Source organism: Puma concolor, chromosome A2 (genome assembly GCF_028749965.1).
Source record: "Puma concolor isolate L17-30 chromosome A2, mPumCon1.1.hap2, whole genome shotgun sequence".
Taxonomy (NCBI): Eukaryota; Metazoa; Chordata; class Mammalia; order Carnivora; family Felidae; genus Puma; species Puma concolor.
Window position 1 is genome coordinate 42102153 of NC_141668.1, and position 26010 is coordinate 42128162.

At 36.7% G+C, this 26010-nt stretch overlaps 3 protein-coding genes across 4 annotated transcripts in view; 2 read left to right on the forward strand and 1 right to left on the reverse strand.

The window, feature by feature from the left end:
* Positions 1–5745: 5745 nt before the first annotated feature.
* Positions 5746–10328, reverse strand: DNAJB9 (DnaJ heat shock protein family (Hsp40) member B9). Its single transcript, XM_025929865.2, has 3 exons — positions 10091–10328; positions 8221–8447; positions 5746–7245 (listed from the first exon to the last, which is right to left on the reverse strand). Exons 2-3 carry the CDS (start codon positions 8435–8437, stop codon positions 6794–6796), a joined length of 669 nt encoding a protein of 222 aa, XP_025785650.1. The 5' UTR covers positions 8438–8447; positions 10091–10328; the 3' UTR covers positions 5746–6793.
* A 143-nt stretch (positions 10329–10471) lies between these two features.
* On the forward strand, positions 10472–18178 carry THAP5 (THAP domain containing 5). Its single transcript, XM_025929853.2, has 3 exons — positions 10472–10703; positions 14203–14395; positions 14880–18178. The coding sequence occupies exons 1-3, from the start codon at positions 10624–10626 to the stop codon at positions 15786–15788; spliced, it is 1182 nt and encodes a 393-aa protein (XP_025785638.1). The 5' UTR covers positions 10472–10623; the 3' UTR covers positions 15789–18178.
* A 4887-nt stretch (positions 18179–23065) lies between these two features.
* Positions 23066–26010, forward strand: part of ELMO1 (engulfment and cell motility 1) — a 727703-nt gene continuing 724758 nt past the window's right edge. Inside the window, exon 1 of one of the 2 annotated variants that reach the window (XM_086692444.1) lies at positions 23066–23151. The gene's annotated coding sequence lies outside the window, so the exon portion shown is untranslated. The remainder of the gene's footprint in view (positions 23152–26010) is intronic. The other variant, XM_086692474.1, reaches the window with a different exon arrangement.

A 26010-nucleotide genomic window follows, 5' to 3' on the forward strand; every position in this document is an offset into this window, starting at 1 on the left:
ACATTACTTGTGTTTCTGACCAACTAGCTACATGATTGGAGTTTCCCACCTCTCCCTCCTCAGGTTTGGTTAATTTGTTGAGCAGCTCATAGAACTCAAAAACATTTTATTTCCTAGATTACAGGTTATTGTAAAGGATATAACCCAGAAACAGCCAGATGGAAGAGATATAGGGCAAAATATGGGGACAGGGCAGGGACATTCCTTGTCCTCTCTAGACACACCACTCTCCCCAAATCTCTATGTGTTCCCCAACTGGGAAGGAAGGTTTCTGAACCTTCTCTTTTTGGGCTTTTATGGAGACTTCATCACTTAGGCATAATAGATTCAATCATTGCCATTAGCTATGGATTCAACCTCCTGTCCCTGTGCCCTATCTGGAGGACTGGGGATGGGTGTGAAATTCCAACCCTTTAAACACAGGGTTGGCTCTCCTCGCAACCAGCCCCCTTCTTGGGTGTAGTCCCAAAATCACTGCATTAATAAAACAAGAGACAGAGTTATCACTCTCATTACTGGAAATTCCAAGGGGTCTGTAAGCTGTGAGCTAAGAACTGGGGACAAAAACCAAGGATATATGAGAAACATATTATGATCATTTAAATGACCAAATACATATTTCTTATAATTCACAATATAGTGCCTACCTATAAACATATTTAACAAGGTTTGAATCTTAACCTGGATTTCACAAAATTATTTAAACATTTTTTTTGCAGCATACTTATTAACATCCTATATAACACTATTCTGAACAACAAGCTATTTGCTACACAGATGGAGTCATAACTGAAACTCAATTAAAATATCCATGTTAAGAATTCTGTCCAGAAATATATTCGCTATAAATTACTTTCCAAATAATTTCTTTGAAAGCACTTAGTTTGGCTGCCATTGTCTCTTCAACCTGCTCCGAACAGGTGGGGCATCCCCACCACCTGACAGGAACTGGTCTTGTCAAAGTCATTTCTGACCTCCATATGCTAAAAAACAAACAAACAGGGCGCCTGGGTGGCACAGTCGGTTAAGCGTCCGACTTCAGCCAGGTCACGATCTCGCGGTCCAGGAGTTCGAGCCCCGCGTCAGGCTCTGGGCTGATGGCTCAGAGCCTGGAGCCTGTTTCCGATTCTGTGTCTCCCTCTCTCTCTGCCCCTTCCCCGTTCATGCTCTGTCTCTCTCTGTCCCAAAAATAAATAAAAACGTTGAAAAAAAAAATTAAAAACAAACAAACAAACAAACAAACAAACAACCCACAATGGTCAGTTCTCAGGGATTATCTTATTGTACCTAGTGGCAGCATTTTACAAAGTTGATCAGTTTCTACTTTTTGATAGATTTTAGTTTTTGTTTTTTCACTTTCTCCCAGGACACAAAACTCTTAATGCACTGGCTGTTTCTTCTCATGTACCTTTGTAGGTTCCTCATTTTCTCCTTGCACTTTTAGAGTGCCCTGAGGGTTCGGTTCTTAGATTGCTTCTTTTTATATCTAAAAATATTCCCTTGGTGATTTCATTTAGTCTCAAGGTTTAAAATATTTTAAATTATATTTTGACAATTAAATTATATTCTGACAATTCCAAAGTATACATTTCAAGTTCAGCTCTCTTTTCAAATTCCAGGCATATCTCCACCCTCTAGATATTTTCTCAAAGTTGATATGTCTAAATTGAACTTCTGATCTTCCCTCTCAAATGTCTTTCTCCTTTAGCCCTCCCCCTCTTGTTAATAGCAACTATCTTTCTAGTTCTCTATAAACACAAAGCTTGGAATCATCCTTTTCTCTTTCATGTCTATATCCAAACCATAGGCAAATCTTGCTGGCTCTACCTGCAGATTGCACGTGGAATCCAACCACTTTCCACCATCTCTACTGCTATCATCCAGGAACACTGCATGAGCTACACCAATTTTTCATTCTGGAATACTAAAATAATTTAACTCACGTCTCTATTCCACTGTTGCCCCTCCACAGCCCATTATCAACACAGTGCTAAAATGATCTAACATGTATGTAAGATAAAGTCATTTATTTGTTCATAACTCAGTTATCACATCACATTGCAAGGCCAACTTCTTTATAAAAGGCAAAAGCCCTATGTGATATGCTCCTAATCCTCACCACATTTATAACTCATGTCTAGCTACTCTCCTTGTTCACTGACCTCTAGCTACACTGGCTTCTTTGCTGTTCCTAGAACGTGTCACACATGCTTCCATCTTCCATGCAAATAACTCAAACCTGCGCAGATTCACCTTCTTAGTGAGGCCTGCACTGGCCATTCTGTTGAAAATTGCTTGATCTGCCTGCCCTCTCAATATCCTATATCCCTCCTCCGTGCTACATTTTTTCTGTAGAGTTTATCACCTAACATAGTAATTTACTTATTTGTTGTGGTTATTGCAGGTCTCCTTCCACTAGAATGTAAGCACTGACACCCTATTATTATAATGAATAACAATAAATAGGACTGCACAACAAATTATCTAGCATGGAGGAGTAAAAATAATTTCCCCTCTTCCTCTCTAGGTTCTTGACTGAGACTCCTCTTTCCCCATCCCTCACCCTGTAATAAAAAAAATAAATAAAAAATAAAAATAAAAAAACCAGATTAACAGGAAAAAAAACCAAAGATATTTAATAACATGTATACCTCAAGTATACATGCGAGACACTCAGGAAAACTGAGTAACTTTCCAAAATGGCCCAACCATCTCCAGAGAAAGACAAAAGATGTTACGGTTGGGGGAGCCAGTTATGGAAGATTTTCAGGTAAAGCACAGTAAAGAAGAGTAAGGTTATTACACAGGTTTAAGTCCACATCTTCTCCATTCATCAGAGTTTCTAGTGATTTAGTTATCTTCCTCTTCCTAGTACAAGGGGAGACACCCTTACAAATTGAGATATTCCTTTCAAATATAAATATCTTTTACAAAAACAACATCCTCTTGTTTTTCAGAGCGTCTCCCATGTCTATATTTTGTTTTTGTTTTTTTTTAAAGAAAAGTAATCAGCCAAAAATACTTTTTAGACCTAAAAGGCATATTTAGAGGTGGCAAATTCTGCTCTTCACTAGGTAGTTCCCCATACAGCAAGGTCTGGAGAAAAGCAGGGGAGGAGTTTGAGTAGCAAAGTTGAGAGGAGAAAGAATCTGAATTTTGTAGAAGGGTCCAAGTAAGTCCTGCATGATAGGGAACATATATACCACACATCTACAGTTATCTTCCAGTGACTTTGGTTGTAGTTGATGTTCATGTAAATTCATACCGCTTCATCTATCCTGTCTGACACCATCATCACATGGAAAGAAATCTTGGGAGAAGCAGGTTAAGTAAGATAAGGACCTCTGCCTGATTCACTGATGAAATATTTTATCGTAAGTCTAGTACTACTAAATTTTTAAATTTAAGTTATCTCCTATTATCACAATTATTTCCTGAATTATAGTTCTTTGTCAGGGTTGGATGTTGGGTTTTCCTTAAATGTCTGACATTCCTTGGACATCTGTGTTTATGAAGGACTACATCAAATTCCAGATTGCTGTGAAAAGCAAGTTTCCTCAGCAATTAGATAGCCATTTGAACAGAAGCTATGGTTCTGTGTAAGTTGTCAGGGCATCTCAACCAGCAGGCACCTGCAGGTATGTGGATGGCTTACAGAAGCTATTGTTTCCTACACATGCCCAAGTAAGGAGGCTTTACTCTGGGAGTGGAATGGTGTCATTACTCATCCTTCCCTTCCCCAAGCGAAAATTTACTTCACCTCTACTCTACCTTCTATAGCACCCCAATACCCTCACTGAGGAGCCTCCCTGGGAATAGGATAATCTGTTTCCTTGAAAATTTATTGTTTTAGGTTTTACCCTAAAGAAAAAGCTATCTCAGTTAATAGCAGTTTAGCTGGAGGAAAGAAGGGCAGGGGTTCCCAATGCAGTTCTTCAATTAATCATCATGACTGAACACTGGCCCATTCCTTTTGTCTCCCCCCACCCCCACCACCCAAATCTGAGCCTGAAAATTTCTCTAGGATACCTGGCCATGGTTCTCTTTTCTCTCAATCCAATCCCTTCTGCTTTATTCCCTCCTGGAATGTCTCAAAAATCCTCCTCTTCTCCAGAGCTTTTAGGACTTCATTCTTATATTTTCTGTTATTGGGACCAAGAAAGAGGGAAAACAATCATGGTTGATTATACTCAATCTGTCATCTGGAATTGAAGGTACCAGCATTAACATAAATATAAAAACTTTGGAGATCTACTGGTGGTACCAACATCTTCTTTCCTAGTGTGTTCTTTTAATTGCTAAATAAACTTTCACTTCAGAAAATTAAAATAACTACCCTAAGAATGTACAAATTTTTAATTGTCCTTCGGCAACCTGAATTCTCAAAGAACTAATCTCAGAATTGAAACTGAAACTCATAGCACAAACAATTGCCTAAAACCAACCGTCAGATCAGGAGTTAATTATGCCAATTCTGGAACACCAAAAAAATCTCATGCCTACTATATGCCCTATAGTATCTAATTCAAGACATATTCAATCCAGAAAACTTGGAAGAATTACAAAAATTCATTCAAGAAAAAGACTAAAAGTCACGTTATGGATATTACTATTTTGCCCAGAAGGAAAAAAAAGACTGGTAGATTTCCTGTATTGATTTGTGTAGGGAGGATAGATTAAGTTATTGTATTGATCATTTGTTAAATATAGTTTTCTATTTTTTACCATACACCTGTACAGACTAAAAAGAAGAAAATGTGTAAGTTATTGAGAAAACTTTTATGTTGATTACTGGTCTAACTTCCAGTTGCTTATATATCAAACTATACACACATAATACACATACCCCCATAGATTACCTAAGTATATTTTTGATATTTAGTTTGTATCTAAGGTGTGCGTGACTCAGGGTCCATTTTTTCCTTGCAAAAATTATACCAAAGAGTCAAAAGGGAGGTTTAAAAAAAAAAAAAGGGACATTCAAATAAATGTTCAGAATGGGAAAACAAGGGGTAATCTGGCCCAGAAGAAAAAGGGGACAGATGCTGACAATGTAAAGTTAATCCTGTTTGAGGTTTTTTGTTTTTGCTTTTTGCTGCATTTGTTCTGTTCATAGGCTACAGATAATCCTCAGACCAAAATTCAAGGTATGGCCATTTTCTTATCAAGCAAAAGAGGTAGATGGGGCACTTGGGTAGCTTAGTCAGTTAAGCCACCAACTCTTGATTTCAGCTTGGGTCATGATCTCACGGTTCCTGAGGTTCATGAGATTGAGCCGAGCATGGGTCTCGGAGCTGTCAATGCTCCCGTTCTCTCTTCCTCCTTCTCTGCCCCACCCCCTGCTCTCTCTCAAAAACTAATAAACATTAAAAAAAAAAGTAGTAGGTATATCTTCCAGGAAATAATTAAGATTCATAAATTAATAATTTCATTTTCTTCAGTTTGAAAATTAAAGATGATTATTAACAAATATAGCTTTATGTAAAATCTCTTTTTCCCAATCAGGCCTAAAGAGGAAAGAATACTTGCTCCTAGCAAGCAAATACATCAAAATCATAATTAACAAAATCTTTAAACTACAAAAACTTGTGAGGGAAGGATGATAAGAAAGTAAGAGTTTTTCAGGGTTTCAGGTCAAAAATAACTTCTGGAATATGGTCTATGGTCAGCATAAGAAGCCCCATTGTTTATATATCCTCCATAGGTCCAGACTACAGAATAAACTTTTAACAATGACAACTGACGTCATATTGTAAATATTATATTTCTCTCACTCACACACAAGGTTTTATGAGACATTTACTAGTTTTAATGTATCCATAGGATTAATACTCATATGGAGTAGAATGCAAAAAGTGCAGAACTAAAGAAGTCAAATGAAAACAAAAGCACACATTTCTTAGGATTTAAAAATATTGCACATAATAAGTTTGCACAGAAATTACTGGCTGTTTGTATAAACAGAATGAGGTATTAGTCAATCTCTAGATAAAGATGAGTGCAAAGAAGAGGAACCACACACGAGATACATAAATTCATAGAAGACCTAGAGCGCCAACGACTAAGAGAAATGTGAAAAGATGTGTAAATAAGCTATGATTTCAACACTACAAAATCATTAGCCAGGGACCAAACATGTAACAATGTCTTGGCAATATTTCAAAAGTTTTCAACTGTCTTTCAGCCTAAATGGCTATAAGCAATACAATCATTTCCCTTACTCCAATTTTACTACAGAAAGGTATGGTTCTGTGGTAAATATTAAACCGTGACTTTCTGAAACTTTCAGTGGAAAGATACTATTATCCTTTGTTGAGTGACTCAATTACAGTTTCATGTACATTTAGCAACCCAAATCAGAGATGCTGCAGAGCATGCAACTTTAAATTAGCAAAGGTTTCACTGCAAAAACCACTGAAGTTCACAAATTTAAATCTACAGTAAGTTTTAAAGTTTAACTTTTAAATACGTATCAGGTGAACTCAATCTTTTCTTGGTAATAAAACTGGCCACGCAAGTAAGCCCAAGGGCAAGTAGAGAAAAAAAGACCAGGCAGAATTATAATATCTTTTGTTTTTTTTAAAAAGAATGTTTCCTAATCAGGAAAATTAATAATTATCTATTTCTCTAACTGAATGTTGCTGAATTTTCAAAAACCATTTAAATACATTTAATATCTATATCAAGTTAAGTGAAATCATGCACTTGTCAAAATAGTTCACAGAAAACTGTTTTGCATCAAAGATATTGAAGAAGAGTCAACTAGTTGGATTTAGTGAGGACAAACAGTGAACTACTGTCCTGAACAGTCAGTGTATGTAGTAACCATATTTCCTCTTCGTTGTGTGACAGTCCTGCAGTGCTTGTTAGATCCATGGAATCTATTTTCAGTCTGTACTGTGTGCCGATTGGTGGTGTCAAAACCACTAAAAGAAAACATTTTCTCCATATCTTCAAACATGTCATCAAACAGTCCACCTCCAAAAGAAAACTCCTGGAAATGATGTCTTTGTCTACTGGAACCATCCTGGCGTGTCTGGAAGTGATTTTCAAAATGCTTCTTGGACCGAGTGTTTTGGTTTTGACCAAAAAATCCAAAGTCTTTAAATAAGTCATCAAAATTAAAGTTAAATGATTGCTCAAAAGGGCTTCCGTTACCTCTTTGTCCTTTACCATTAGTAAAAGCACTGTGTCCAAGTGTATCATACTCTTTTCGCCTGTTAGCATCTGAGAGTGTTTCATATGCTGAAGGAAATAAAAATATTAGTAACTGAAGGTATTCAAATTTAAATATAACCCAACCTCTTCAAATAAGTGAATTCAATTCTCTATTTTAGGGAAGAATATCATACCATCAATAAAACCAAAACATTATAAACGCAGGAAAAAGGTAAAATGAAAGTTACAGTAGGCAGGGCCTTTGTCTTGTTCACTGTACAGTATCGGCCATTAGCATATGCCTGCCCCCAATAAATATCCAATAAATATTTGTTAAATGAATGCTACCATTAGTTAAAGGTAAGCATATGGGTAACAATTAGTTATTTTTCATATTATTTGGGTAAAACCATTCTTGTATTAAATAACTTAATGGCTCAATATAACTTTAATTAGTTATATTTAGAAGAATTAAGATTTCTCACTTCCTTACTAGTTGAAGTCAATGTTTAACTCCAACTCTCTATTCAATTACCCCCATCCACCATTAATTACCATATGCTCAGTGCAACTTGTTTCAGGGCTAGTCTTAAGCTAAAATTTGTTTCATATTTTTTCTTTAAAGACAAATGTCATTTTTAAACATAGATGAAGAAAAAACCCACATTTCAAAGTCTATTTAAACTTTTTATACTTAATATTTTTATATTTAATCTCCATACTTAGTAAAAACCATGTTTCATAGGTTAGCTTATAAGTTTTGGGAACCTAAAATTCCTTTTAACATGTAAACAATAAGCTACTTCATAAACAATAAAAGAAAAGTAATACATTATCAACATTTTAAGATCTATATGTCAATAAAAATGCATACTACCATTTATCCATCCATCCAGGAATCAAAGTATTTATCATAATAGTCTCAAGAATCTCCCTTTATTTAAATGTAGATCCCTCTCTGCCACCCACCTCCACAGTATCTCCAGATACATACACTTCTTAGCTATCATTCTCCTTTACTAGTTAATATCTGTGAGACCTCAGAGACAGTCATTTACTTACCTTCTGCAATCTCTCTGAATTTTGCTTCAGCATCAGGGCTCTTATTTTTGTCAGGATGGTACTTCATGGCCAACTTGTGAAAAGCTTTCTTGATTTGGCGCTCTGATGCTGATTTTGGCACACCTAAGATATCATAGTAACTTTTGGAGGCCAAAATTAATTCCGTTATCATTAAAATGCAGATTGCAAAGACGAAAACTGACTGGGGAGTAGCCATTTTTAATATCCTAAAAAAGAAAAAAAAAATTATCCATGGAGCTAACGTTAAGATTTTTTAAAAAGAAGCCCAGTGAACTTTTAGGATACAAGCTATACTTCCTGCAGTATTAACATTGTTAAGCATATAGTATCTTGTACTTGTTTCCATGTTATTTCATTTTACAGGCTTTATTACCCCTACATTGGTTGTAATCTTCTTGAAGGCAAATATAATTCAACCAAAGTGGGAAAAAATCTTCTTTGCTTTACCTTTCCACTAATACTCTGGTCATACACAGAGTAGACACAAAAATACTCAATAACGGATTTTTGCCAGTTAATATTGAAGATTCATCATTTGTAAACATTGTAAAAAGGGTGGGAAATCCAAATAATTTTTCAAAGGATGTCAATTTCCCTTTCAAAAATTCATATTCTAAAAGGATTAAAAATAAGAGTATTTAACTTCACAGAAAAAGTACATTACCAAGGTAAACAGCCCAGTAGGTCTGAATTGATAATCTTCCCTTCCTAAGAATGTACCAACTTCAGCCTTCATTTTGGCAAGGTGAGCCAAGTATTGCAAATAGAAAATCTCATCATAATAGTATTGACAATACAGTAGAATGTAATGATTTTTTAATCGTAACATCCCAAATATTTAACAGAAAAATGGATAAATGGGTTTTGTTAAAAACTTGTAATTAACAGAATTTAACATTTCTCCTAAGGCTACCAGAAAAACGAACTGTCATAGTCGTTACTTTGGATAAGCTAGTTATTTTCAAACTTCTCAGTAGTCATTAAAATATTTCTCTAACCTTAAAGAAGTTTTACATTAGAATTCAACTTAGAATTCTGGGTAGTATAGATTTAATGACTTGGGATTCAAAACGAATGTGATCCTGTTTTTTGAACTCTACTACAGGAGTTCTTAATAACCTATGATGACATTACAAGGCTGACGAAAGACAATACGGTTTGTGGAAACTGCCTGCCTTTCTCTCCTGTGGCATTTTCTGAGCGTAATTAGCAGATGGATTCCTCCTTTCCAGAGAGTTACTCATAGTCACGGGCACCGAGGATCAAGTACGACCGTCTAAAGAACGCAGAGGGAGTACTGCGGACGCCACAAAGACTGCAGGTACTTCCCTAGTCAAAGGGTGGGTCTGAAACTGACAGGGAGGCACACATTACTGGTTTAATGAAGGTTACTCCACAGTTTAGTATCTGACACTTTTTTAGGAGACCGACTTTGTATTATACTGACTTCTCCTTCCCAAGAGGGACCCATCGGACAGCAGCCTGGGCCTTACTCCCCAGAGCCGGTGGCCGGTTGGGCTGCACTGTCCATCCCTTACCCCAAGACGACCCCATACGCGTCCGGTCCGTCCAGGCACCGCCCTCGCGGCTGTCCGCGGCCCGGAGGCCAGCCCTGGGAGGAGCTGTCCGACGCCCGAAAAAGCCAGCGGCCAACCCAAAACACAAAACGCCCTATTCTGTGGTTCGGTCATCTCCTTTTTCCTCGTCCCTCAAGAACACCAGGCAGCCTGAAGCGCTTGCGACGACCGTGGCAACCACCGAGAGGTCAGTCTACAAAGACCGGCCGAAGCCCTGGGGACACTCTAAACACCCCTCCCCGCGACCTCCCGGCCTCTCCCCACATCCTCACCCTCCGACTGCTGCTGCTCAACAGAGCAGAGGCGCCGGGAGACTGACGACCGGCTCCACACAGCTGCTCGGCCCGGCCCTTCGCCCAGGTCTCCACGGCCTCCCCTAGCCGGCGGGCGCCCCACTGCCGGTTGCACACCGACCTAACGCTGCGCCAGCCGCCGCCGCCGCGACCCCTCTCAGCCCGCTCCCCACTGGCCGGCGGCCGCTGCTAGCGCCGCCACCTCAGAAGACCTACACGAAACGCTTCCCTATTGGCTCCCGCTTCCCCACCTGACCCTGGCGCCCTACGCGCACGTGGAAAACTGTTGTTGCCGCTCAGCCTGTGCGTCACTTCCGGCCCCAACCTCCCGAAAGGGCCGTGCTGAAGCCTGAAGAAGCGGAAGTGAGTCGACTTTTGCAGCGTCTTTCCTCTCGGCCTATTCCGGCGCAGGCGTGGTGGCCTCGGACGGCCTGGACTTGCGGCACCACCTTGGCAAGGAGGTTCCGCCAGCGCCCCTCGTCGGCCTGGGCCTTCTGGGCCGCACCCGAGCGATGCCTCGCTATTGCGCAGCGATTTGCTGTAAGAACCGTCGGGGACGAAACAGTAAGGACCGGAAGCTGAGTTTTTATCCGTAAGTTGTCCTTCGAGCAGAAGCGTCAGACGCCTTGTCTTTGGGCCACTGTCCTGTGGCCGTTGTAGCCACGGTTTGGGGTTATCTGGAAATTCGTCCTCGGCTCTCCGGGCGTGGCTCTTCGCTGCGCGGGAGAAGGATGTTAAGGGTCGAGTTGAGTTTACCTAGAAATGCCCTGGACTAGGACACTGGGCTGGTGGCGAGGCATATAGGGGCCTTTTTGGGTGTTAAATAGCCCCCTAAAACAGTAGAGTTTGGGCGGTGCTCCGTGGATTTCCGAGCGTTTCCCCACCTCACCTGATCTCATTTTATTGTACGACGTTAACCACCACTTAAGGCACACATCAAACCCGCCGAGTGGGACGTTGCATTCACAGTTAATTTACACCTTCTGTGAGTTAGGTTGCATAGATGTTCTTAAGTCCGTCTTCTCCCGACGAAACTAAGGCCCTTCAGAAAGTAGGTTACCTTGAAAGTTCTGTGACAAAGCCAGGATTACAACCTGTGCCCTGCTCAGGGCTCTGTAGACTTTTTATTTGTACAGACAACAGGCTAAGTGTTGTTACAAACTACTGCTGCCACGAAATATTTCCGTGAACCCACAGAAGTGTTCATTTTTATTCAGAAGAAGAGGGAAGCAGTAGTAACTCGGAGTCCAAGCTCCAAAGCCAGACTTAGTAGGTTCACAACCTGGCTCCACTACTCTGTAGCTGAATGACCTTCTGCAAAGTTTGAACTCTCTGTGCCTGAGATCTCTCACCCGTGGAGTTATTAATTGTACCTACTTCACACTTTGTGTGTAAATAGGTAAAGCTGCACTTGACAGTCAATACGTGCTTAATATATGTGAGAATCAACATATTTGCAATATTCTGTTTCCTTTTTTTCTTGTTTGTAAAAATAATTCATTTAGCTCTAACCTGGTCGTCTTTTACTCTTGTAGATTTTCACCAGCTATTTTTTGAAGCCTGTTTTACTTTAAACCAGAAACTCTGTGTTCGTGGATACAGTTGCTTTCCATGATCTTAACTAATGGGAAAAAAAACAAAAAACAAAAACAAAAAACCTGGTAACACAAAATAACTTACATATGGCAATATTTCCAGGATTGTCTCCCACCCATAGCCCACAAGATGCAGAGTGACTTTTGAGAGGAATTGTTAGTCATCAATAGCTGTGGCTCTGAGAAGGTTTATAGCAAAAAATCATGTTAAACTTGATTTAGCCTCATATTTCCCAGATTTATTTGGCCTTGGATTTAGGGGGAATAATGCCAGACTCCAAATTCTTTTAAGTTAATCTTTCCATAGTTACTGTTTTTAAGGAGGGAAAAATAATAATGCCAGAGGAGGTCAATTGTAAAGATTTTTTTCCTCCAATTATGAATTTACTGAAAGTGGGTTTTTTATGTTTTTTATTTCCATATGTAGTCTGAAAAATAAAAATTGAATTAGTTTTAGTCCCCTAATAGCACCAAACTTGAAGAATTGAATTTGTTAATGCTAACACTGTAATAAGCTCTACTGTATACTAATTTGATAATTCAGTTTACATATGTATATAATATTCAGTTTATACTGTGATTATTTTATACTTTTGGGGGGATTAATACGACATTGAAACAAAATTACTGAGCAAATTGAACCACACTGTAAAGATATGAAGTTGTTCAGGAAACCTATTCCAGGAGATTTCTTAGAGATTTACCTGCTGAGGAAGTATTGCAGTCCAGTTACTAATGAGGATATGCACAAACTGATTTTTTTTAATTATTTATTTATCTATTTATTTCTTAGTTTGGTAACTTAGTATAGGTACAATAGAAATAATCTGCAAACAGCGTGCTTATACATAAAATGACATTTAAAAATATTGTAAAAGGCATATTCCCTTTTTAGATGTAGCAGAAAAAGTATGAACTTACTTATGGCTAACAGAATTTAGGTCTTCTGAAAAGAAAATTATTTTTGCCTTTAAATGTCTTTTCTGGTTATGCGTGTTATACTTACAACCTAAATTACTGATACATGCAAGGTTAAAAGTTTTTCAAACCATGTATGAATAGTGTATCTATGGTAAGAACTTACAAAGGTAGATCATCTGATTATTCCATATAAGGGTATCTGGGTTAAAAATTATTTCCTACAAAGTACCCAGACTCCTTTTCCTTAGCATCTTCTAAAAAATTTTTTATTTTAATGTTTATTTTTGAGACAGAGACAGAACATGAGTGGGGGAGGGGCAGAGAGAGGGAGACACAGAATCCAAAGCAGGCTCCAGGTTCTGAGGTGTCAGCACAGAGCCCGACGCCAGGCTCGAACTCGTCAACTGCAAGATCGTGACCTGAGCCGAAGTCGGATGCTCAACCGACTGAGCCACCAGGCACCCCTCCTTAGCATCTTATAAAGTTATCAATATTTGCAGGGGTGCGGGGGGAGGCATGCTATTACAAAGCATAACCTAAATGGTTGGTATTGAGAGGGAATGTATAATTGCTGCTTTCTATATAAGAAACCTTATGTCGTTACTATTTTTTAAAAATAAGAATTTAGACTTCTCATAAAATCATTGAAATATGAATTACTATTAACTCTTGTTTAATGGAGTTTAACTGAAACCTATTTAGATTGGTAGGAAAAGTTTTCTCTCAGATTCTGTCATTAGCCTAATTTTGCCTATAACACACATTTCATTATGTTAGCACCAACTCTAAATAGAGGTTATTTTCAGCCCAGGAACAGCACAAAAAGAACTGTCTTACTTTTCTCTGTCTTTTCTCTTTGATTTCAATTTCATGTTATAAAATATGAGTCTGTTCTTTACAACATTTTTAGTTCTTGTGTCAGTTTTCTTTCATAACTTGAATTTTAGGGTTCTCAGTTTATTGATCATATAAGTTTAGAAATAGTAGACTAAATTATGTATGGATAGATTTGAGGCTGATTCTGGTAAAGGGCATGGAATATTAGTACTTTTATAAAATATAGTATTCATTGTCAACTAAATCACTTACTTGAACTAACTTTTAAAAAAATATTAATAAGGGCCTAAAGTTTAATACTTCCTTGAAATATAGAAAAGACACCATTTGACTTATTAGTATATAGTATAAGTATAGAATACATTTGAATAGGACTTTGTAGTTTATGCCAAGCTCTTTCCCAGTTCTAGGCAAAATATACAACAAAATAAAAATATAATATAATCCACAGAAAATATGAGTAGCTTTTATCCTTTGTTGGAACACACATATTTTACTTGAAGAGACTCTGAGTTCTGTTTTACCAGCCAGTCTTCTCAAAAGCTTTGGCTACATGTCTTAGAGCTTACTCATCTTTCCTCGAGAGGGGATGTAGTAATTATCACAAAGATGCTCTTACATGGTAGGGACTGTTGCCTTGCTTTTGCAGCACTCAGTGCATAGGTTACCCTATGTATGCAGTCCTGGAACTTGGCAAAATTGTAAAAATATAGCAAAGTTTTCCTTTTTTAATTTCAGGTTTCCTCTACATGACAAAGAAAGACTTGAAAAATGGTTAAAGAATATGAAACGTGATTCATGGGTTCCCAGTAAATACCAGTTCCTGTGTAGTGACCATTTTACTCCTGACTCTCTTGACATCAGATGGGGTATTCGATATTTGAAACAAACTGCAATTCCAACAATATTTTCTTTGCCTGAAGATAATCAGGTATTGGAGGCAGAGCATAGGGGAGAGGGGGATAATGCAGGGTGGTAGGTTGCAGGGTCGCAGGTAATGAGGTTAAGGGAGGGAGAGGGAAAGATAACTGCTGGGGAAACAGATGCTTGAGAAAAAGGAAGAACTAATTTATGCTTTTACTAAAAGTATGATAATTAAAAAAATTAAACCATTGTGAAGCATACCTTAAGAACCAAAGATAACATGTGCATAAATCATTAAGTTATTGACATAAGATAGTGATCTAAGATTTTGTTACTGGTCTTTGAGTGATCTGAAATATTTCCATCATATATTGAATGTGCTTAATACTTTATAAAAAACACTTTGAAGTAATTTGAGTTGTTATATGCTTAGAACTTTTTTTAACTGCATAAATTTGCTTGGCCAATTTATAATTAAATATTCAGCACTGACTAATAAGAGAATAAGGTTAGTGAGGACATCTTTAGAATTTGAAAATATTATTTTCTAGGAAAAAGACCCTTCCAAAAAAATATCTCAGAAGAAAAAATTAGATGATGAGAAAGAAGTATGCCTAAAAGCCAAGTCACAAGAATCATTTGCATCAAATGAGCTAAAGAAAAATACAGTTAATACAGACATTCTCCCTGAACACACAGAATTACTTAATTCTTCTACCTTGGTGAAGCCACCAGCTGCAAAAACAGAAGGTATACAAAATAACATATTAACTCTTAATCTGATTAAACAAGATATTGGAAAACCAGCATCTACCTTGGAAACATCAGTTACCCAAAACATAGGTGGTTTTCACACATCTTTTGAGAATCTCAATTCTACAACTATTACTTTGACAACTTCAAATTCAGAAGATATTCAACCATCTTTGGAAACCCAAGAAGTACTCGAAATCACTACGAATCATCTTGCTAATGCAAACTTTACAAATAATTCTGTGGAAATAAAGTCAGCACAGGAAAGTCCATTCTTATTCAGCACAATTACTCAAACAGTTGAAGAATTAAATGCAAATAAAGAATCTGTTATTGCCATTTTTGTACCCACAGAAAATTCCAAACCTACGATTGATTCTTTTGTACCTGCTCAAAAAGAAACTGTGGAAATGGAAGATCTAGACGCTGAAGACTCCTTATATAAGGATGTAGACTATGAGACAGAAGTTTTACAAATTGAACATTCTTACTGCAGACAAGATATAAATAAGGAACATCTCTGGCAGAAAGTCTCTAAACTACATTCAAAAATAACTCTTCTTGAGCTACAAGAACAACAGACTCTTGGAAGATTGAAGTCTTTGGAAGCTCTTATAAGGCAGCTAAAACAAGAAAACTGGCTCTCTGAAGAAAATGTCAAGATTATAGAAAACCACTTCACAACATATGAAGTTACTATGATATAGAGTGTTAAGAGGTTTTAAAGCTGTGACTTTTATATAAGCTTTTTGCAGCCAAACCAAATTATATGTAAAGTGAACTTTTTCCTGTATAAAGTTCTCATCTTAATGAAGCTAAGCGTTCTAATATTTTGAACTGTATCCTGTTCTTATAATGTTCATTTTTGGGAAAAACTAGAGAGTTGTTGGGCTGTAGAGAAAAAGTTTCACTATTTGGTAATCTTCTAAATTAAAGTTAAAATAGAGTGAATAAATAATATGGTAATATGATTCATAAAATGGGAGAGCATGGATATGGTGAAAGGGATCCAGAAGAGAAATAGACTCAGGTATCAGTCCTGGTTCTACCATTAGCTTATGACTTGGGCAAGTTACTATTGAATCTCAGTCTGTAATCTGTAAAATAAGGGCACTTCCTAAATCTAGTCTGTTTATAGTTCTTTTCCTTTCTATTCAGGTACTTCTAATAGAACAGATTTTCTATAAGGTAATAAATACGTAATAATAGATATTGGCTAGCATTTGATGTTATTAACTATTGGATTATCCTCAAAATTCTGTGGTGTGTGACATTTTGACTATATAGTAATCTGTAGTAACAAAGGAAGGTACTCTTTTTATAATTTTATCCACTTGAACTAAAATAGCCATCCTTTAGCCAGTTCATAGAAGAGGTACATTAAACTTGAAAGAACATGTATTTCAGTACCGTATATGTAGCTGACCATCATAATACAGAGTCACTTAATCTTAACATTCTGTATTTAAGGTTATAATTTGCAAACCAAAGTTTTAATGAGGTTAATTTTTAAAAATCTATATATTACTTTATTTTAGAAATCATACCTTTTATCTGTTTAATGTGTAACTTTTAAAAATGTGTGCTTTTGTCATTTTTAAATTCCAGAATGATAGAGTAGTACTTAATATTCTACATGCCCACTTACATATATTTTATTAAAATACATAAGAAATTATAGATATTTGGTGATGTTCTTAGGCAAGTAGGAGAGAAATGGTGATATAAATAAAAATACTGCTTATATCCATATGAATTTTTTAAAATGTGAAAGCAAAGACTTAATGGGAACAACAGAAATGTGAAAACAAAAAAGATCTTGTAAAATTGTCACTTCATATAATTAAAATATGTTACTGATGGTGGTATTGAGCAAGTTCTGATCAGTGTGATTCATATTTTTTCATCTTTTTTTTTTTTTTTAAATAAAAAATACTATTATCTTCAAGAAAGATTTTGAGAATTCTTGAGGTAGCATGTTTTTGGTCCTCGAAGATAGGAGGTGCTCAATAAATATTAGTTGACTGCACAGCAAATAGTATACTAATTGTTTTGTAAATTCACGGTGATTGTTTTTGGCCACATTTTAGTTTTTTTAAGCTGATAAAGTTAATTGGTATTATATAAATATGTGTCTGCTAAATACAAAAAGTTGATTTAGACATGTCCTTATGTGATCATGGGAGAAAAAAAGAAAAAACTTTAAATTTTTTCATAAATTGTGTGCAGATAATTGGTAGATTTAATATTGTTACCTTTAAGTATTCTTATATTTCATTTTTACAGTACTTTAATAAAAATAGTATAGATGTAAATAACCTTGATAAGTCATTATGAAGTAATGTTTCAACTCTGTTTTTAACTGTGTATATTGTAGTTATTTTCCATTTGTTTGAAGTTGTAGTTTACTCAGGAATAATTTAAACTCATTGTATTTCTTTAAATTTAATAAATTATAAATATTTAAGATATTTTCTTGGCCTGCCTATATTCAATTCGGGATGTTTCCAACCTGTTAACTTCTAAATATATTTGGGGATTCTGATGAATTTTATTTCTTACTTGCATTATTATAGCAATCTCTTAGCTAATCTTGCCATATTTTTAATCCCTTCCATATCATTGTGGATTCTGTCAGCTTTTTACTTCAACTATAGATCTAACTATAGCATCCACCCACTACTTAACTTTCCCAACTCAGAAATCTGAAATTACTCTTGAATACCTACAGAATAAAACCAAACTTGTTACTATATGTGATCCTATGTGATTGGCTTCATCATGTGTTCTAGCTGCACTACTTATTTAGCATTTTCCAAATATAGAGGTGACTTTCTTCCTGAAATTTAACCAGTCAAAATTGCAGTTTGATTGAATTCCATCTCCTTTTTTCCATTCAAAATTGTTTTCTCTCTGCTCCTACAGGGCTTCATTTTATAACACCATAACAGCGTTTGCTGTATACTTTTTTACTTCATGATATTTATGGCTGTTTTTTGACCAGATTGCAAGCTTTATAAAGCAGAATTTTCATTAATCACTTGTTTCTTTGACAGTGTAATATTCACTCAATAAATGTTTGGATGAACATTTTGAATTTGCCTACTTGATTCTTGTCACTTAAAATCAAGAACCTTCTTAACAGAATGGGTCCTTGATACCTTAGAATGTTTAGGGAAAGTTATAGATCTTTACATAATCGTTGAAACATTCTATGTCTCCAGTGGACAATACAGTTTACCAATTATCTGCTATGCCATCTCTGAATTTTGTGTGTGTGTGTGTGTGTGTGTGTGGTAGACTATCCCCACTCAAATATTTTCTGTTTTCTATCCTATATAATTAAAAAGGAAGTAAGTCCAAGTATGGCTATGGAATATATCTCATTCTATATTCTTTCCTACACTGTGACCTTACCACTCTCTTATCAAGAGGTGAAATTTATTTCTCTACCTTTCTTAATCTGGTGGGCTGTGTGAATGCTTTGACCAATAGAATACAGTGAAAGGGATGCAGCCAGTTCCAAACTTAGCCCTTAATTGGGTTGGCAGCTTTTACTTATTTGGAACAGTATCTCTTCGAATGCTAGATGCCCTCTAAAATGTGTGATTACCCTGATACCATACTGGAAAAGCCAAAGCCACATGGAGAGGCTCTAGAAAATGTGAAGAACCCAAAAAGCAACTCAGTTTGTATCACAGAGTCCTGAAAGACAGTAATTGGAGTCAACAGGTATCTCTGGAATTGGAGGACGAGGTGTGAAGACATGTTTTTTTAAAAGAATAGAATGGATATTAACAAGCAGTAGTCCTCACACAGCTTGGCAGGTGTCCCTTTCCTAAACTCAAAGGTTTGCAAGTTTATTCTCTGGAGAGGACAAAACAAATTCTTCAGAAAAGATCATGGGTATCCCTATACCATACTGAAAAAGAGGTATTAAGTGAAAGTTTATAGTGAAAGTTTGTATCATTAAGTGAAAGCTGAATAGTGAGCTCCAACCTAGCCTCTATCATATATTCAGTTCCCAGAACTGTGGCAACCAAACTTACACCCTTTAGTTTTCTCTTGGGAATTTGACAAACTCATGATGATGAAACAAGATTTCACATTGAGAGTTCCAGCTGGGTCCAGCTAAGTCACTCTTCAGTAGTGATTCTTAACCCTTAACTGCATCAAAATCACTCAAGAGGTTTTAAAATGTTTCATTACTCAATCTGATTCAGTTAGGTATAAAACCTGAGTATCTGTGGTTTAAAATTTTTCCCAGGTGATTCTCCTATACAGAAAAGTTGAGAATCCTTGCTCTACAGTAAAGCTTATGGACATGGCTCATCCCCGAGTAAAGAGTTTCTCATCAGTGTCCTGCTGACAGTTGACAGTCAATTGTATTGGAGATAGCAACCAAAATAAGTACAAAACAGCAATTTAGAGAAAATACTGTTAAGTAGAAGAAGAGTTAGGGGAAAGAACCAAACTATACTTAATACTCTTACTAAAAAGAGATGTATATTGTATACCTGAAAACAAAAACAATACATTTTTATTTATTAAAAAATTTTTTTAATGTTTATTTCTGAGAGAGAGACAATGCGAGTGGGTTGGGAAAGAGAGACAGGGAGACAAATCTGAAACAGGCTCCAGGCTTTGAGCTGTCAGCACAGAGCCCGACACGGGGCTCCAACTCAGCAGCTGTGAGATCATGACCTGAGCTGAAGTCGGACACTCAACTGAGTGAGCCACCCGGGCGCCCCAACAATACATCTTTAAAAAGGAGTATTAAAAAGAGCCCTAGTAATTTAGTGTGATATTAGGGACACACCGAGGCACATTATTTTTAAAAATCAAAACTTTAGACACAAAAAGAGGATCTTATTTCATCAAGAAAAAATCCACAAAGGGTCAAGAATAGGACAGCTTCAAACCTCTGAATGGCTACACTGGAAGCAAGACGAGATCAATGATTTGAAAATTATGAGAAAAAGATTTCCAAGATCAAATCCTGTATCCAAAGTCTCAAAATATTGCATCCTCTCTTTTCTAAGGCAGCTATTGGAAAATGCATCCTAGGGAAACAAGGCTGTAAAAGAAAATTAAGAGAATGGCCTGTCTTATAAAATTATACCTGTGATGATATTTTATCATTCAATTGATCCCGAGATTAGAAATAGGAAAAAGGAAATTCAAACTGAGAAAGAAGCAGAGAGAATCCCAAGTTGGTAGTTAAGGGAGGTCCCAATTTAATAGCCTGACCACCAGTCCAAATTAGAATAGGGCAGAAGGCTCAGGGAGTTCTTCAAGAAGATAAAAATTGATAGAATAACTGACTGGGGTAGAATTTAGAGTTGAATGAATAGTAAATACAGAGAAAACTATGCAAACAAATCGGAACAAATACACAAAATATGTAGAATGGTCAAGCCGTTATTTCTTAGTACATACTAAGATACATAATTAAAATAATGTAGTTAAAAAATACATAGTTAGGGGCGCCTGGGTGGCGCAGTCGGTTAAACGTCCGACTTCAGCCAGGTCACGATCTCGCGGTCCGGGAGTTCGAGCCCCGCGTCAGGCTCTGGGCTGATGGCTCAGAGCCTGGAGCCTGTTTCCGATTCTGTGTCTCCCTCTCTCTCTGCCGCTCCCCCGTTCATGCTCTGTCTCCCTCTGTCCCAAAAATAAATAAACGTTGGGAAAAAAATTAAAAAAAAAAAATACATAGTTAAAAAATACTTAGTACGTCGTTAAAATAATGTAAATACAATATAAGCATTGATATATTAGGAAGATAATATGGGGCAGGGGGGGTGTGTGCCATGCGCATCCATAGGCGTGCATATATAATTGTGCTGGGGCCAGGAGCAAGGAGTGGGATGATGTAATTGAAGCAAAATCCTCATCAACCATAGTGGGATATCAAAAGATAATGCCTAAATGCAAAAACTTTAAAAATAGCAAATTAAGCATATTATTTTGAGTTAAATAGGTAAATACATAAAGAATCCACATATGTCGTTGGAAATTGTTGACTCAGGAGTAAGAAATGGAGAAGGACTGCAGTTTTTTGTTACAAGGCTTATAGGATGCTGACTTTTTAAGCACATGTTTAAGAGTAATGGGTTTATTTCTATTCATCCTCTAGGACTGACCTATTCATTATTTTATCTACAAAGCCTTCATTTGCCTTTCCAGATGCCCTTTTTAGTCTATTAGCTACCTTTACTTTTCCTATTATAATACCTATCTACCAGTATCATTATTGCTTCTTTACTTGTTCTCATATCCCCAGTAATAAATTTTCATACCTTCAAAGTATAAGCTTTTTACATGCTTTTAATAAAAGCTTCATTGTGTAGCACAATTTCTCATACAGAGTAGGAGCTCCATAAATACTTGTCAAGTAAGTAACTTGTCACCTACTAAACCATTTTTCAGGAATTATTTTGTTGGGTCTAATTCTGTCTCCACATTGAGATAGTCACTGGATAAGTTAACCAATTTGCAGCTCCATGATGCATTATTGCCCCATTATTCAAGCAGGCTCTGTTAAATTACTAACTTGAATTATAATGTAAATAATGCTACTTTATTTTTAATTTTTTTTTATATTTGAAGACATTATAGCATCCAGTGGCCTGCAGCTTATAATCCACACAAATGTTCTGTAAATCTCACAAAAGCTTGAGAACATAGCTTTGACATATGGAATGCTACTTTAAATCTTTCATTGGCATGCTATAAATAGTACCTAGTAAATGTGAAGTACCATTTCTTCCAGACTAGAGTTTTGTAACTTGGAAGTGTGGACTTTAGGAAGTCTCCAGGAGGGTCACTGTACCCCCTAAAATTTAATGTGACATCTTATGTATATAGACATTTTTCTGGAACGAGAAGCCATAATAATTTCTATTATATTAGAAAAGGGATAAATGACTCCAAAAAATTTAGACAATGCAATAATACCTTACATTCTACATTGTGCCATAGATCATAAAGCTCTTTACATACTTTATTTCCTAAGCACTCTGCAACAAAAACATAAGAAAATGTGTATTCTAGATTTGAATACACAAAACCCCCACCAATTTAGCTATGTGGAATAGAACTGGGATTAAAAGGATAATCGGCCCATATCCGAAAATGGGCTGGGTAAATTCTACACAATTTTTAAGAGTTTCCAACCAGTGTTATTTCATATTTTCTGAAAAATAGATTTTAATGTTCAAATTAGTATATAGACTGTCAGAAAAACAAATTCAAAGATTATATAAGTACTGTTTTGATTTTTGGAAAATACTATTTAAGTACACTTGTTTCTTGGTTATTGAAATATAATTCAAAATAAGAAGCAATGGAACAGGAGCCAATTTCAGAGCGAGCCTAATCTTTGTTTTCCTCAGTGCATGGTTCAGGTTTTACATTAATAAAAATGCATAGTGTTTTTAATATGCACGACAGACTAGCATATCAAAAATGTGAAATGAGGTTAATTTTATTGAACTTGCCAATATGCTTAGTCTAGGGAAGATGAATTTACTGACATGAGACTAGAACATAGCTGAACCATGGATGAAAAAGAAGTCAATCAGTTCAATGATGGGGTATTAAAATATGAGGAGTTTGGGAGGAATGAGGTGGGAGAGCAAAGAGCCTCCTTCAGATTTTCCAGATAATCCTCAGGCAATCATTAAATAAGAAAGCATTCATCTATTCCTCCCTGGAACACTAAGTACTATGTTAAAGAGAGATTTGGTTTGCTGTGTTAAAATTTGGTGCTTTGGAGGTCTGAAACATCTTTTGGCATATTAACTTACAGTCCACATGCAAGTTTAGTTTTATTAACTTGGGAAATGAGAAAATATGAAGGGAAAATATGTGGTAGAATATAGGAGGGGCATAGAGCTGAGACTCAGAAGACTGAGCAGTCCGTCTTGCCTCAGAATTATAATCTAATCTCCTTTGTCAGGCAGAAGCACATTACTGGGTATCATCACAGAAATGCATTCCTGAAGACAAATACTATAAACAAAGCCTTTTACTGAGAAAGACAGCAAAGCCAGTCCAAGGCACAGTGAGGTAAGCTGCTCCTTCTTTAGCAATAGCAAAATACTGAGGATGAAGAGACACCATTACTAAGAACAGGGAGTGGAGCATTTGGTTTTAACAAGCAATGTTTGGCACAGGAGAAATTGCTTCCAAACTTAGATTAAGTATTCCCACAAATCTCCCCTTTCTGTCTTTCTTTTGTTAATCTGGGTAGAACTGAAACAAGAACTTCATGGGTGGTGGGGCCTATGTATCACTGAAGAACCAGTTGCAATGTCACCTTTTCCATGTGGACACACATACACACACACACCGCTTAGTTTTTCACTCCTCTGTCTTTACAAACTCTATATCATTATAACTAGATAATTCTTTGTTGTAATTACCACCTTACATATCAGGTCTCTCTGATTACATTGCAAGTTACTAAGAAGTGGAGATTAACACTTACTCATCTTTGGCACTATAGGGGAGGAAAAAATTTCTCTGCCTTCTTAGATTGAGTGTGTGGGCCTGTGAAACAAACTGACAAGAGAAAAACAGTTTATTAGCACATTAACACATGCATGGCACATACATGTGGGATAACTCAGCAATGGGTAACTAAAACGGGTGGTCAGAACTTGGGGCTTATATAGCATCTTAACAAAGAGAAGTGAGGGGCACCTGGGTGGCTCAGTTGGTTGAGCGTCCGACATTTGATTTTGGCTCAGAATATGATCCCAGGGTCGTGGAATTGAGCCTTGCATTGTTGCAGAGCCTGTTTAGGATTCTTTCCCTCTACCACTCTCCCCCACTCATTCTCTCCCTCTCTCTCTCTCTGTCTCTCTCTTGGGTAAAACAAAAAAACAAAGAGCAGTGTAAGACAAAGGTAAAGGGGTTTAGGTCCATAGGGATGGCAAGTTATGGCAAGGTAAATATATGGAGGAAACTTAGGGAAGATAAGGGTTGTTTTAGTAAGTTTTTTTATGTAGCTTACTCTGATGCTGGTAAGTCTAGAGTTGTCTCTAGTAATTAAGAATTATCCTGCTCTTCCTAATATAGGAGAGAGCCAGAAGGTTTTGTGTGTGTGTGTGTGTGTGTGTGTGTGTGTGTGTGTGTGTGTGTGTGTGTGTCTGCTTCTTCTCAGTTGTCCTCAACTGAAAGCAAAGTGATATGTTTTGGGGTGACATAATCTGACCCCCTTTAGCACCTAGTAGGCCCTCAATTAGTTTTGGGAAAACACAATAATATGCTGTCTCTTGTGGCTATATTTGAATGACGGATGGTGGATAAAGTATATAGCATTATGCTTATGTCTAATTACTTTTAAATGCTATAGAACACTAACTTAATAAGAATTTTAAATTGCTCAGTTTCAAAGCCTATTCTAATTCAGTGCTGGCTCTTTTGCCCTAACGTGTATCTCAAATTTACCTGTTAACAGCAAATAGAAGTTTAAGATAGTTAAGAATAGGCAGGGGCGCCTGGGTGGCTCAGTCGGTTAAGCGTCCGACTTCAGCCAAGTCACGATCTCGCGGTCCGTGAGTTCGAGCCCCGCGTCAGGCTCTGGGCTGATGGCTCAGAGCCTGGAGCCTGTTTCCGATTCTGTGTCTCCCTCTCTCTCTGCCCCTCCCCCATTCATGCTCTGTCTCTCTCTGTCTCAAAAATAAATAAAACGTTAAAAAAAAAAAAAGAATAGGGATATCACTCTTTTCAATTTGAGGCCTCATCTAGAAAGTCACAAAATATTTACTCCAAGATTTCAGTTTTCAATTGCAATATGTAAAATGATTTAAAAATAAATAAGACTCAAAAATCTAAAATCTAGTAGTGCTAAAGATACCTTACTGGTGATTACTAAATCTTCCTTATGTTGGATTTACCTAAAATCTAAGTTGAAATTTTTTAAGTCAAGCCTTTAATTCTTTATTAATTATCGTCATCTTAAGTAATTTACCTCTTGATTTAGATTTTATTTTATGAAGTTTAAACTTCACCTACATTTATTCTATAACTTCAAATATATATGATTTCTAGAAGTGTTTATTTTAGTCCGTCTTGATTTTCACAACTGAACTGAGAGCATATTAAGTGTACTTTGTTTGAGCTTTATAGAGAACCTGCCATTCGGTCTTGTTGCCATGGAATGTTTTCTACTGACTCTCTTAAAGTGACACATATTTACTGTTTATGATTGTTCTGGGAACTACACTTACCTATTTAGACATGAAAAATCACTTTCGGGGCGCCTGGGTGGCGCAGTCGGTTAAGCGTCCGACTTCAGCCAGGTCACGATCTCGCGGTCTGTGAGTTCGAGCCCCGCATCAGGCTCTGGGCTGATGGCTCAGAGCCTGGAGCCTGTTTCCGATTCTGTGTCTCCCTCTCTCTCTGCCCCTCCCCCGTTCATGCTCTGTCTCTCTCTGTCCCCAAAATAAATAAAAAACGTTGAAAAAAAATTTAAAAAAAAAAAGAAAAGAAAAATCACTTTCATTACACTATAATAGAATATGGATTTTCTGAAACCTCATTTTAACCTGAATAATACTTTGCTTCATTTGCTTATCTTAAATCTTGTATCAGTTCATTTTCTGGAGTAATTCAACTGTTTTGTCATTCTTAGAAGTGTGTCTATTTTTTTTAAATATAGCATCAAATCCCACATAAACTATGGCAAGTTACATTTCTTTGAATAAGGCAAAATGAAACCAAATATAATTTGGAATTATCTTTCCTGAGACATGTATCTAGCAAGTTTGACTATCTCTTCCTCCTAAACTTGTTTTACTGCATTTCCTGTGTTGGTTTTATATTTGTTTATTTGTTTGTTTGTTTATTTTTAGAGACAGAGAGTGCGGGAGCATGCATGAGAAAGTGGGGAGGGGAGGGTGAACAGTGGAGGTGGTAGAG